General features: G+C 35.4%; 1 protein-coding gene across 10 annotated transcripts in view; it reads right to left on the reverse strand.

The window, feature by feature from the left end:
* Positions 1-13811, reverse strand: part of RBFOX1 (RNA binding fox-1 homolog 1) — a 1399804-nt gene that overhangs the window by 61925 nt on the left and 1324068 nt on the right. For 7 of the 10 annotated variants that reach the window (XM_075719223.1, XM_075719231.1, XM_075719224.1 and 4 more), the window contains one exon: positions 5548-5628. The exons of the other annotated variants lie outside the window; for them this stretch is intronic. In XM_075719223.1, coding sequence (XP_075575338.1) covers positions 5548-5628 — 81 coding nt within the window. The remainder of the gene's footprint in view (positions 1-5547; positions 5629-13811) is intronic. 10 annotated transcript variants of the gene reach the window in all.

Consider the following 13811-nt stretch of genomic DNA (forward strand, 5'->3'; position numbering starts at 1 on the left):
TTTAGGAACATTTCTGATGCCTGCTCTGAAGTAATGGAATGTATTTTCCTGATTTGCCTTGAAAGAACTAAAACATTAAAAATATTTATTGTCAAAAATATTACAGGACCAAAGGTTTCCAGAGAATTTCCTGAAAGAACTGCCTTCCCACCTTTCAAAACCATCTCATCTTTGCCTTGTTGTTTTCTGGTTGCTCATAAGCTAAAATCCCAGAGCACCATAGTTTATTGTTTTAATATCTGTCTGACGCAAAGCAAAAGTATTCTCTGGTGAGTGATTATCTGTCATATGTACTTCTGTGAAAGGAGTATCAAGACAAATAAGATCTTCTAGGGCATATCATGGGATTATGAACTTGGCTCTGACTGAATTCGGTTTAAAAAATAGTAGAAATGATAAATACAAACAGTATCTAAATTGATACTTTGAGGATGCGAACTTGAAAAGCATTGAGTTTAAAATATTTTAATTATAAAGGCTTTATACTATTTACGTATGAATAGAGAATGAACACTCAAGTCCATAAAAGGGACAAACAAAATGAGAGGAAAAAATATTCCTAATTGAAACAGTTAAAACAGTAAAATTCTATTCTAATGATACAATGGACTGTGAACTTATTTTGTATTAATTAAACTCAATGTAATGGCATTTTCTATATTGAAATGAATAACCAGTGATCTGGAAATTCATTTAGACCATTAGGTTAATTACAGAAACTGATGGAAGTTTTATCAGACAATTACAATTAAAGAACATGAACAATGTGGGACAGATTTATAACCATTTGTACCACCTCAATCTTTGTTGCTGACCACCACCACTTCTTACAAAATTGTAATCAATATATCAATGAAAAAATGGGCCATCAAATTCATTTGCCCTTGAGTATGATAAAATAAAATAATATCTGATTTCTGTATTTTCATATTTTTGCTTCTTTTAATTCTATCACTTTATCGCAATATGAAAGATTTATTTATTTTCAATAAAAAATGAAAAATTATGGAAAAAGAGCATGTATATTTTGGACCTGATAAGCATGCTTGCTGAAGATGAAACAACTCTAACATTTAGAAAACGCAAGCCAAAATTGATATGAGTTTAAAATGTACTCATTGAAGTCAAGGAAAAATTCTCTCTTACGGGCATGCCAAAAAACATTTGGGAAATACAGGCACTCATCTGTGTATCATTCTGAACAAAGGCATGTAGCAATTTACTATTTTACTGTATATGTTAGCTATTCAGGCCAGTGAACTGCCACCTTAACACACACTCAGAAAAATCTACTAGTAGTTACATACCTGATAACTCAAGTATCTTTATTTTTACTTGGAGCTAAAATAAAGCCTAAAAACTACAAAGATCTGATTTAGAGAGTGAAATATATTTAGCTGTCTTTGAACTTTTATTAAAATTTGTAATCTCTCTCCCATTGCCTTCCATGGGACCTGGGTATGCACAATTGTAAATTTTTGAAAAATGTGATGCACAGCTTTAGGCTGGTTTCCTAGCTGCACCAGCTAGTGCTTAGTGAGACTGGGAACATTGATTTGCTATTCCAGAGCACAAAGAAGTTGTCTACTGGCAGGTAGAAAGGGCAGAGGAGGTTATCAGGAAAATGGAGCCAGGCTCTTCCCAGAGGCACACAGTGGGAAGACGAGAGACAACAAACGTAATTGAAAGAGGAGAAGTTCCACTGTTAGGACATTCAAACATTGGAACAGATGCCCCAGAAAGGTTGTGCAGTCTCCATCCTTAAAGGTGCTCTGTGCAGCCTGGTCCTTCCAACCTGAATTATTCTATGACTTCATGTCTTCCTTCTTTCCCATGTTTTGGCACTCTAACTTCTAATTCATTCACATTTTCAGGCACTTCTACATTATAGAAAAATGGGGAAAATAGGCACTAAACAGTTTTTAAATGTCCCTGCATAAATTCACATTACTACTTTTGACTTTTTTAACCATACATACCCAGCTATTTTACTGCCCTTTGTAGAACAGTGATACAGATATTCAGCGACAGAACTTTTTCTTCTTTTGATTCTTCCTTTTGTCCAGCAGGGTCTTAATATCCCCATGGATCCTATTCTCGAGTGGCTTCAATTTGGAAAAGTTCCAACATTTTTCTGGCTACATTTCTTATTTAAAAGTAGATACAAATTTCTTCAGGATTTAAAAATTTCCTGCGGAAGCAACTAGTCTAAAGAAGTGGGGGCAAAAAGAGACTGTCAGTTATGTGGAGCCAGACTGTTTGATTCACTAAGTTTCAGTGAGATACCATGGACCACCAGGAAGCTTCAGTGAATGCTTACTTACTCGCTGGGACTTGGTGTACTCTAATCTTTACTTTCTGGATATATCTCCTTCCAATACTTGTCTACATTCTGCGTTAGGATAATGATGATGGATTTAACTGAAATCAGTTGTATTAGCTCTGTCCTCAAGATGCCAATGCTATGGGAATCTACGCAGCCGAGATGAGACCATGAGCTTCCTTACTTTGGAAGTCAGTAAGGCAAAATCTGTCCCACCAAGGGACGTGAACACATTTTCATGCTGAAACTATGCTTTCTACATAACAAATTATCTATTCCCAGAATAGCTGTGCAGACGAAAAACTGATCCAGGTCCCATCTTCTCCTTCAGCATAAGAGAACAGATGAGGCATGAGAGACTATTGCTACTGATTTGTTCCACTGCTTGCAGAAGCAGCAGCTCATTTCTTTCTGTATTATGCAAAGGGCCAGAAGTGATGGAAGGAAGCAGAGCCATGTTTCCATCTCCTGACATATTCAGAGGTGTAACTAATCACTGTACCGGTAAATGTACAATGTGATACATAAAATATATCCTAGGGAAATAAAACATCAGAAGGGAAAGAGTAGCTGCAAGAAATGCACTCTTCTTTCTGGCTAGCCAAAAAAAATGGGATGAAAATGTTCAGAGTCATTAGAGACTACTAGTGGCCAACACAATTAAAAGTCAAAAAGGTAAGTGAGAAATAAAGCTAGCCAAATTACAAAAAAAATATGTTTTACAACCATGTTTCAGTCCTTCATTCCTTATGGCATATAACTCGGGAGCAAAATACAAAGAAAGTTAAAGACAACAACATTTCTAAAAATGAGGACTTGTCCTCTTCCAAATACCTGAAAATTCCTAAATGCCATTAGCATTTAATGAACTCCAAACCTCTCAGATGGCTTTAAAAATCTCAGCTGACTCTTTCCCTTCTGTTAAAATAGTTACAAATTTAAAACCTCTTAATTCTTACATTGTAAGCTGTTCCGAAATATTACACAGTTACAATACTGGCAGTAACAGAATAAATGGTTAACAAATGATTCAAAGATGAAGGCTGCAATATTGTTGTCTATGTGGAATAATAATAGTAAAAGTATTAGTCTCCTAGACGTTAATGTTGACTTATCAGTTATCATTTCAACATTACAAATATGCATAAAAAATGGAGTATAGAAGATCTTTAAAATAATAAAAGAAAGAAAATGAGACAAAACTCAAGCTTCATTTCTATTCACCTCTTAGTTCTACTTCTTAGTAGAATTTCCTATAGAAATGGAATTATTTTACATCTTTATTGAAAGTTTTGTAATAAGGAGAAATAAAAAAAAACTAATTACAATCATTAGTAATTGTAGTCATTTCATATTATTAGGAGTTGTGACCCTGTGGGGGAAACTACATTTTGGCAATATGAAATAGTATGTATAATAAAAGAAAAATCATGACTTGCAGACACACAGATTGAACAAAAGTGTAATAATTTCTACTGCAAGGGCTACTAGCAATCTCTGTTATGAAACTGTATTACACATTGCCCAGTGGGAGGCAGATAGGCAAAGTCTGTTTACTTATGTATTTGGCATAATTGAAAATAAACAGGTGTTTGTTAGGATATCATTATTCAAGGAGCATTTTTCAAAGGGACTGACTCATGAGACATAACAGAAACAGTAAAGTATAGAGCTTAGCTAGCTATACAATGACTACCTAGTGATTTAATAATAGTGGAAATACTGTACAATGTAAGCAGCAACCCCAGAAATAAATTTCCTAGGATAGAAGTCAGTGAGACAATAGGAGCAACAAGGTAAACTTAAAAAAGGCTTTATTTAATTTCCTGAAAATAAAAACCAAACACTGCCCCCTGCCCCTCCTCCAAAGGAAGCTCCCTAACAGTGAGATGAATGAAATGTTTGGATAATTTTCTAGGAAAAGAATTTTAGCCAAAGGTTGGTATTTCAGTCAAAAGGGAATAGTGCACTAAAAAATGTACTATAGGGAACACTGATTTAGACAATAAGTATTTAATCTTTATATTGCTACAAGGATTAAAAAAACCCCCACTGCTTAGGAAAGGTGACCTAGTACAAAATATTCTTGGAGCATCTGGAAGCAAATGCAGATTTAATTGATAATTTCAGTTCCAATTTAAAACAGTTCATATATTTGGTTAGTTCACTATGTATTTGTAGACTCCTGATTTGAAAGTAGATCCCATATCTTTACTGTAAAAGCAGCAGCTTTAGGGATGATATTCATAACCTTTGACATAAGACAGTTACATGACTGTAGAGATGATTACTATGGAACTCTTTTGTCCTCATTCCTGGTTTTAATTAATAAAAGAAATTAATTATTTAGTAGTCTAGATAAGCTTTAAAAGAGCAGAATTGCTTTCCAGATTGAATACAGTCTCCATAAAGAACATATCTGATAATGGTGTTATATCAGACAATGTAAAATATTTTCTTTACAGAGGACTACTAAGAACACACAGCAATTGCTGCTCTTCACCCTAATTCAGCAAGCAGCAATTATTATTTGTTTTGGCTAGAGGCTTCTTCATCTGACTAGATTTCAGAATGGGCATCAGCGGTACCACCAGTACGATCTAAAACACTCTCAGAAGAATCAGTTCCACTTTGCTGCAGAATTTTACGGGAGACATTAACTATGGCAAAATTTTGTACAGAAAAACAGCTGATGGCAGCATCTATCATTTCAGCTTGTCTTTGCTATTTTTATTGGGACAGCTTTTTATAATTCAAAATACCCATTTGCACACAGTCTTTTTCCTTTTGTAAAAAAAGACTTCATATTTATTTTCTTCCTGACACAATCAAATGGTGGCATGGCATGAGAGTTTTTGTTTATTAAATCAAAGTTGTGACCAGAAAGGAAAAAGAAACACAACTTGGTCTTCTACACAAAATGCAGAGCACGCAACAGTACTGGATTCTGAAAAATTTCAGTGTTACTGTAGAGCTTTTGACCATTTCTGTAGAACAGTGCAATATAGGCCATCTTTTTTTTTTTTAAAAATAAAATATGCTTTGAGGATAAAGATGTAACTAAAACCACTGAATTATCTGTTGACATTACTTACACACGTTTATAAATACCACATTTACAAGAGCTATTGGGAAAGTTTACAGTTTTAGTGGGCTTAATTCACATTAATGTGCTTTTGTCACAAAACAAAACAAAACAAAAAAAAGCCATAACACTAGCTTACTTGTGGATGTGTATACTAGTGAACTGGGGGCACTGTACACGGGAGATCCCTCCTGGTTTGCCTGGCACAGCAGCACCCTGCCTACAAGAAAGAGAGAGAGAGTGGTATCTGGTTTTGGAACACTTGAACTAAACCTCAATTTTTATCTCAAAACAGAAATAAAGTCATAACCGGAGCCGTGCGATGAAGCAGGGGAACCTTTTGTCCTTTGACTTCAAGGCATAAAGAGCCCCAACAAACATGTACAATTTGACATTTGAAAAAGCAAAACACAGACATCCCCCAAAATCCAGCCACCCTTTTTATCACGCGGGGAAGCTGGTGCACGCCCCCGGCATTTGCAGCGCACAGCAGTCCTTTGCCCGGCTGCTCTCTCTCCCTCTCTGCCATGTCTCTGAAACGGAAGGTGGCCGGTTAGCTCTGCTGCTAGCAGGAGCGACCAACCTGCCCACCCCACCCAGCTACTAACGCCTCATCTCCCAAACTTTGGCTGAAATGAGAGGCCACTCAAGCAACCAGCAGATACATCAGACGGCAAATCTCCCATACACAGATGGTAGGCCAAGTATGATCTCGGTTATATCACTTAAATTAACACTGGTGCGAATGAAATTGAAATATTACTAATACATGTGAAGAATTCAGTATTTTTTGCTCAGATGAGAAATACATAAACACAAGCTACTTTCCAGTATATAAGCTGGATTCAAGATTAAGAACAAAACCAAATAAAAGAAATGACACCATTTTTATTAAAAAGGAAACAAAAGTTAAAGTAATAACCAAATCAATTTAAAACAACATTTCTGCAATGCATGTTCATTTTGAACAGATGACAGAAGTTTAGGCTTATTCCCCGGGTTTTTTTAAATGAACATGCCTTACTATCTCAACACCTTTCTTAAAATTATATTTTAGCAGTCTTAGCTGGATACAGATTGAACATTGATTAGAGGTAGAAACAACTATACTTTCACAGTAGGAAAAAACTTCTGTGCTTCTGGAATACGATCCACCAGGAAGAGCAGGATGTGACACAAGAGTTTTGCAGATATCTGTGTATATATCTGTATATACACACACACAAAATTATACATACACATACACTGACATACTTCAAGCTGTCAGGATTTGTGAATCACACAATTTCAAAAATATTAAATTTACATGAAGATTTGTGAAACTTTAGAGTTGTGCATTGACTTATAAGCAATGTAACTCAACAGAGTTGAGTCAAATATGTTTGGAAAGATAAGATTAATTACAAATGGTAGGCATCTTTTCCATACAGTATTACAAGAACAATTCTCAACTTACATTCAGTTACCAGACCAGAGTTCTTTCAAAAAATGTTTTAAAAAAATTTCTGTCATTAACCAGTTCTTTGATTATTGCTTGCAGCTGTCAGTTGAAGTAGGAAATAGTAAAGGAAAATAATTCTTGTAATTTATGCAATTTAGCTAAGACTGTGAGCACTGGAAATCTCATGAAATATTATGCTTCTAACCTTCCCAGACAATAGCACACCCTTAACTAACAGAATTTGGAGATGCTTGCTTTTTTCCAGCCATCCACTACTAATCTGAAAGATAACACAAGTTAAAAAAAATCTTTTTCCTTACTTTAAGACAGCATATAGTTGACTATATCAATATATATCTCTCCCAGCCTTCCAAAAAAAGTCCACGGCTGTTAATTGAACATATACCTATTGAGACCCTAATGACAAGCACCATTTTCAGGCTAGCAGGTAAACAGGACCTATCAACACACTTGACACTGGGAATGCGTAGATTGGAATATGGATGTATTTAACACCATGAGTGCTTCAAAACTTGTGCTACTGCCTGAAAGTGAAAGTGAGCTGAAGGCATAGAGGCGTTCATCCAGCTGAGTGAAATGCGGAAAGGAAAGGAATTATTAAAATAAGTAATTTTCATTAGGTTTTAAGAATAATGTAAATATAATGACTTCAAGTATATTTAGTAAATGTATAAAGGGTTTTAGAAATTGAAGATCATAGTTTATTTATATTATTCAACATAAATTCTAGATGATACTTTGTTTGTTCCATGGTCCATAGGTATTTTCCTATTCTTTGCAGCAACCATTCTTACATTTTTTCTGATTTCATCTCATACAAATCTAATTTTCCCTACTTGATTATTCTAATTTCTAATGAAAGTACTTCAAAACAGATGCTTTTTTTCATCCACGCTACTAGAGTGTATTTAATTTGTTGCATAGAGCTTTCTAATTATATTTTGACAATCTGCCTTTGAATTTGTACATAAAATTAATACTAATACCTAAAACACTATTACTAGATTTTGTTAGAAAAATATGGAACTTTTTAGTTTTGGTATTAAAAAATATTTAAATTGCAATTAATACAACTGGGGAAAGATTAAATTATTTAAAATAAGCTCTTCTGGATAAACTTCAGAACATTGAAACAATCTATAAATTCCCTAACGGAAAAAACATATTGTTCCTCTAGAATACTAAATCCTAGCACAACAGAGTAAAGGGTGGTTTTGGTTGTGTTGGGTTTTTTTTAAGAAAGAAGATTTTAATATAAGGTTCTTAATACTTCTGTTCAAACTGTAACTTAATAATACCATGGAGCTGATGAACTTCAAAAAATTACAGTCATGCAAGAGTTCATCTTTAATTCTGCAATGCCTTCTGTACCAGCATATGTAAGGTTGATATTTTTTCATTAAGAAGAATCTGCATGCTTTTTTGCTTTTCTCTAAGATAAGCATCTACTTGTTTGGTCACAGCAGGCATGTGACCAGTGATCCAGGATTTTGGCGCTCACCAGCCGAAAGCCCATCCTGACTCACTCCATCAAAAGGATCAGAAAAATATTAGCATATTTATCTGAAGAGTGTTTTCACTACAGGCACGCAGAGTTCTAGACAGAGCAGTGGCAGAAGGGAAACTGAGGCAGCCAGGCTGCCAGGTGTAACAGGGTAGTCTGTGGTGGCTGAGTAAGCCTATGGGTTGTGCTGCGGCCAACAGGTAGCTGTGCTGTGGCAGGCCATAGTGCTATCAGCTGAGCACTCCTGTAGGATTGCAGAGAGCCCCCCAGACTGATTCAGCGCTCATCCTTGGTGTACAGGCTGGCAGCACAGACAAAACCATATTTTCTTGATCAAAAAATATTCCCACTCATACTTCTCTTCCTCCAATGTTTTCTCCCACAGTCCATGATTAAGAACGTACTGTTTGATTAGGTCCTTTGTTGAAGATCTACAGTTATTTTGAGAAAATAATTACTCTAAAAATATTCAGGGCTGTGAGGAAAATGATGTGAAGTTATTAATATTATTAGAACACCAAAAATACAGTTCCCAGTGGTTCCAAGATATTTGACTAAAAGTATTTTTCTAATTTTTTTATACTTTCAAAAATAAATTTTTGTGTATGGTTCTTATTTACATGATTTATATAAATTAATCCACAGAGCATAATTGGAAATACCAGTGTACTAGTGATGATGCACAGACTACTCACTGGCTCATACATGACACGTGACAAAGTTCATTGTATTTCTTAAATACTCGGGTAGCTAAGAAGTAGTACCCAGGATCAACAACAGGACAACTTTCCAGTAAGTTATAAAGGATTTTAAATCATTTCTGTTAAAAATAGCTTTTAGGTCTAACTGCAACCACTGTGTCACCAGCACCACAGACAGCTTAAAATTAAAGATCTGGAATAAGTTTAAAAGAATTTGCACAACTACTTGGAATCTCTTGTGGCACCCTTTGTGGAAGTATAAATTGAAACATTTTCAGCAGAAAAAAAAATTCATACCATTAGTTAAAATTACACTGCTGATGTAAACTTAACAGTGTTGCAAGGCCTTGATCATGGAAATAGCGCTCTCCTGTCACAGGAAGTAGGTGAAACTTTTAGAAACCTTCACTACCAGAACTGTAGAAAGTTGATATACCATTACCAAGAACCTGAGTTTCAATGCATCACCACCCAGTATAGATGGCTTTAGAACCTTTGCCCACGAATAAAAAGATTCCAGTTTACCATGCTGTTATTTATTCCCCCAGGATTTGGGGGGATTTACAAAGGTGAAGAGGACAGAAGTTGTACCATAGTACTCTTACATTCCAGGGCAAAACCCCAGCAAGTTACTGAGACAAAGGGGAAAAACTGATTTCCTGCTTTCACATTGGGAATCCTAAAAACCACAGCTTAGTATAAAGGTCTCCACAGAGCTCTGAAGATGACAGAGATACTGAGATCAATACAGGGTACAACTGCCTCCATCATAACAAGAGGGTAATCAGGTAAGCATTTTCAGTGGCAGAAATTAAGTCAATATCCAGGGCTGGTCTACATTGGATATTAGCGCACAGGTAGCTAAAATGAGAGTTTATAATATAGGAACTAAGGAAGTTACTACATACAAGGACATTTAGTGAAGATTACATTACTCTAATCCATTGTGCACTTAGCTTCCCAGGTAAAGCATCTCTTCTTTATACATATTTATTCTACTGTGTTACTAATAAGAGCTTCTTACTGCTTTTGGCAACTAAGTACCAGTTCTTATGTTCTATAATACTATTTACCAAAAAAATCCCAAACAAACCCACAGGAAAAAGTGAATAAAAGCTAAAAATATTTGTGTCCTATTTTGTCTATAATATTACAAAATGTTAATTTATTACTCTAATCTAAAAGCTGCATTATTTTTTAAATTCAGTGATTGTTATTTCATTTTCCTTTTCTCCCAATACAGCTGGATATTACATAGCTCAGTCTGCTCTCAGTCATTCTGATCAGTTTTTCTTTGTACCTTTTGCAACAACTATTATTCCTATACACTTAATTCCTCTTCCATATACAATGCATGAAGAAAACTGTAAGTCTGCATCTCTTGTGAACATATCAGTAGATTTGCTAGTGCATCGAAGATCCTCATAAACAATCCATGTCTGCTCTTGATTTGCTGTTCTAAAAGCGTAATTTAATATTGGCCTTTCCAGACAGAAATAACATTATCTTTGTTCTGGTCTGAAATATTTTTTTATGATGGGTTATTTCAAAATGTGTCACAGAAATGGATCAGAAACACCTAACTAAAAGGCCACTGTTGTACAATAATAGTGTTATGTTAGCTTCTATTGTCCCATCTGACTAGGGAATTTAAAGAGAGTATCTTGAACACATAATAGTTGTTAAGCGTTCTCTTAGCCCTTCATTATCTATCATCAAACTACACTGCCTTAATATGCTTTTAATATGCTGTTAATTAAAAAAAAGTGCTTCTTCAGTGCCTTCAGTTATTTGGGATCTTTCTATAAATGGAATAATACTCCTTCAGATTTTAACACAACCATTCCTGGATGGTTGTGTTGACACATTGAATTGTTTCATCCATTATTAACAAGGAATAAAGCAGCAACATCCAAAAAATACACACCTCCTTTCTTCCAATATGTTAAAAATACAAACAAAACCTATATTTAATTCCCTCAAATTATATATATGGACTTTCACTTAAACAAGAGAATTGCATGGTAGGGAAGAGAATCTGAAGTAGTTGCTATCCAAAAGTGAGTTCCAAAAGTCCAAATCAGTACATATATTACCTTCTGACAGAAAACCTAAAATACATCGAATTATTGAATAACCTGTGTATACTTTCTGCTGGCAATGAGAATGAGAATCTGTGCTCTATACATACACTTATACTTATGTAGTAAGTTCCTGACCCACGTATAATCTCACATAGGTTATTAAAAACAGAGGGGAAGAAACCAAAAAGACAGTGGTGGTGGAGGAATGTGTCTCTAACACATTTTATGGGATGTCTTTATTAAAAAATTCTATTTAAGATGCCCATTTTCCTTCCATCACTTTTCTAAGCATAGTGCATATTTCTTTATTATCACCTCACTTAGACTGTCACCAAAACACTCAGTGAACTTAGGCAATGACTCAGGGAACACTGACTCAGGGAACAGCAATGCATGTTACAACAAACATAATTTGTAAGCCATCCTTCCAATTATTCTTTGCTGGTCACATCATTCCAGGCTTTTGGGAAACAGACCTCTCTTCCCCTGTTATATACACTCAGTGTCCACTATATTAAGTCACATACCAGGGCTGGTAGGGGTTTATATCGTGTAAGTAAAAATTGGATGAGCAACAAAGTCTGCAACTCTGGTAAGAATTTTGTGTGAGATTCTCCTAATTCCCCTTCTCCCCACCTCCTTCTTCTTCAGTACTCACACAAGATGACAAGGATCTCTCCTTCTCCAGGACCTGACATAGCATACACAACTGATCAAACTACTTATCAGTATGTACTGTGGTGTCTTAGATTGGGAAAGACCTTGTGGATAGCACAGGAGCTGGAAAGCAGCAAATTCTTTTAAGCTCTGCTCCCACGCCAACATCCTTTTCCTGCCTTACAACATGATGATAGGGTGGTCAAGAATTGGAACAGGCTGTCCAGAGAGGTGGTGGAGTCACCATCCCTGGAAGTGTTCAAAAAACAGGTAGATGTGGCACTTCGGGACATGGTTTATTCTAGTCTACCCTTGATTGGCTTAGAGTAGACTTGGTAGTGTAGGTTAATGGTTGGACTGGATGATCTTAAAGGTCTTTTCCAACCTAAACGATTCTATGATTTTATGATTCTATGACTTGCTTTAAAGCTTCACCCACATCATCTATGAAAAGTTGAAAGGTATATCCACTACTGATCCACTAAAATTCTCAAAGATTGTGTTAGGAGGAATAGCTTGACAATGCAGCATGGCATAATCGCTGGGTTTTAGTGGCAAATTTAGGCTGTGCCATGGTACTGTTGGTATGTGGCAAAGTAATGCCAGCTTAAAAACACACACAGTGTAACTGACACGCTTCTATTTTCATCAGCATGCCGACCTTACCAGAGATGGGCTGTATTTTGCAGGAACAATTTATGTAATGTTTCCATTCACAATGTAAAACAGTTGCAATAAACCACCCTTTCCAAATATATTTTAAAAATTATTAGCTACAGACATTCCTTGTCTTGTTACCCAAATGAAACTACTGTGACTCACAAACTCAGCTGCTGCTTGTACCAAAATACATAACAAGCCTAGAGAGTTCACCTGTGCTTGCTAGTGAATTTATATCATTGGCATACAAATGTAAATCCTTATTTACATACTGTCACCAAAATATCTAAAACTGGAAATGCAGTATATAATCCTGTCAAAAATTAGAGTGGTACTGTCAGTATTGCCCATAACTGTAACTTTCCTACAAAATATGTTTACTATAGGATATCTGTATACAAATTCAGGTGCATAAATTGATGTTCAGGGATATTCACTGCCATTATCTTACACTGGGAGATATGTCCCACTGAAGTTGTTCAGGACCTTTGAAAAATCAAATCTTTATTCTTAATCTTTCTAGGTCCTCCTAGCAGACTAGAAGGTATGTAAATGATGGTTAGTCTTGGTTTATTGTAACTCGATTTGGTTCATTTGTAACTTTGAGAAACAAACGAGAGGAATTTTGAAGTATAAATATAAACTTTGAGCTGATATTATATTATTCTTGAAATAGGATACCTGAGAATATAAAAAATACATTTATATTCTGCTGATAACTAAAATGGGTCACATTCATACATCTACCTGATGAATAAAGACTGCAATATGAATAGAATCACAGAATAAAGGAAACTGGAGCCTTTCTGCTCAAACACGAACACTAGTTTCACCATGGCTCTGGAGGGATTACAAGTAGATGTGTTTATACTTTATCCTCTCATATTGTGTCAAGACACTATTTTCTGTGTAAATTACCTATTTCAGTAAATCGATAAGACAGAGATGCAAATCTAATGCAATTAGATGCAGAGATGCAAATTACTAATCCCTCAGTTCTATTTGCTTACCCCAATGGATGTTGGTTTTAACTTACAAATAAAATTCTATTCTGAATGACAAGCTGAGAATATAAAAGAGCAAAAATTGAATCATCATGCATAATCCTGGCTTTAGTTAGTCTATTTCTTCCCTAGCCCATTCAGATTCCAGAATTTCAGGAGCATGAAAAAACATTACAAAAATGGTAATGCAATGTTTCCAAACTTTATGAAACACTGACTTTTACTAGAAGCAGTTCTATGCTTGGAGATTTCCGCCAAAACAATTTTCACAAAGAAAATCTGACAGCACCAAACTGACAGAGATTGTGTACCATTGTAAAGCACAACTTCA

The sequence above is a fragment of the Pelecanus crispus genome, chromosome 11, assembly GCF_030463565.1.
Source record: "Pelecanus crispus isolate bPelCri1 chromosome 11, bPelCri1.pri, whole genome shotgun sequence".
Taxonomy (NCBI): Eukaryota; Metazoa; Chordata; class Aves; order Pelecaniformes; family Pelecanidae; genus Pelecanus; species Pelecanus crispus.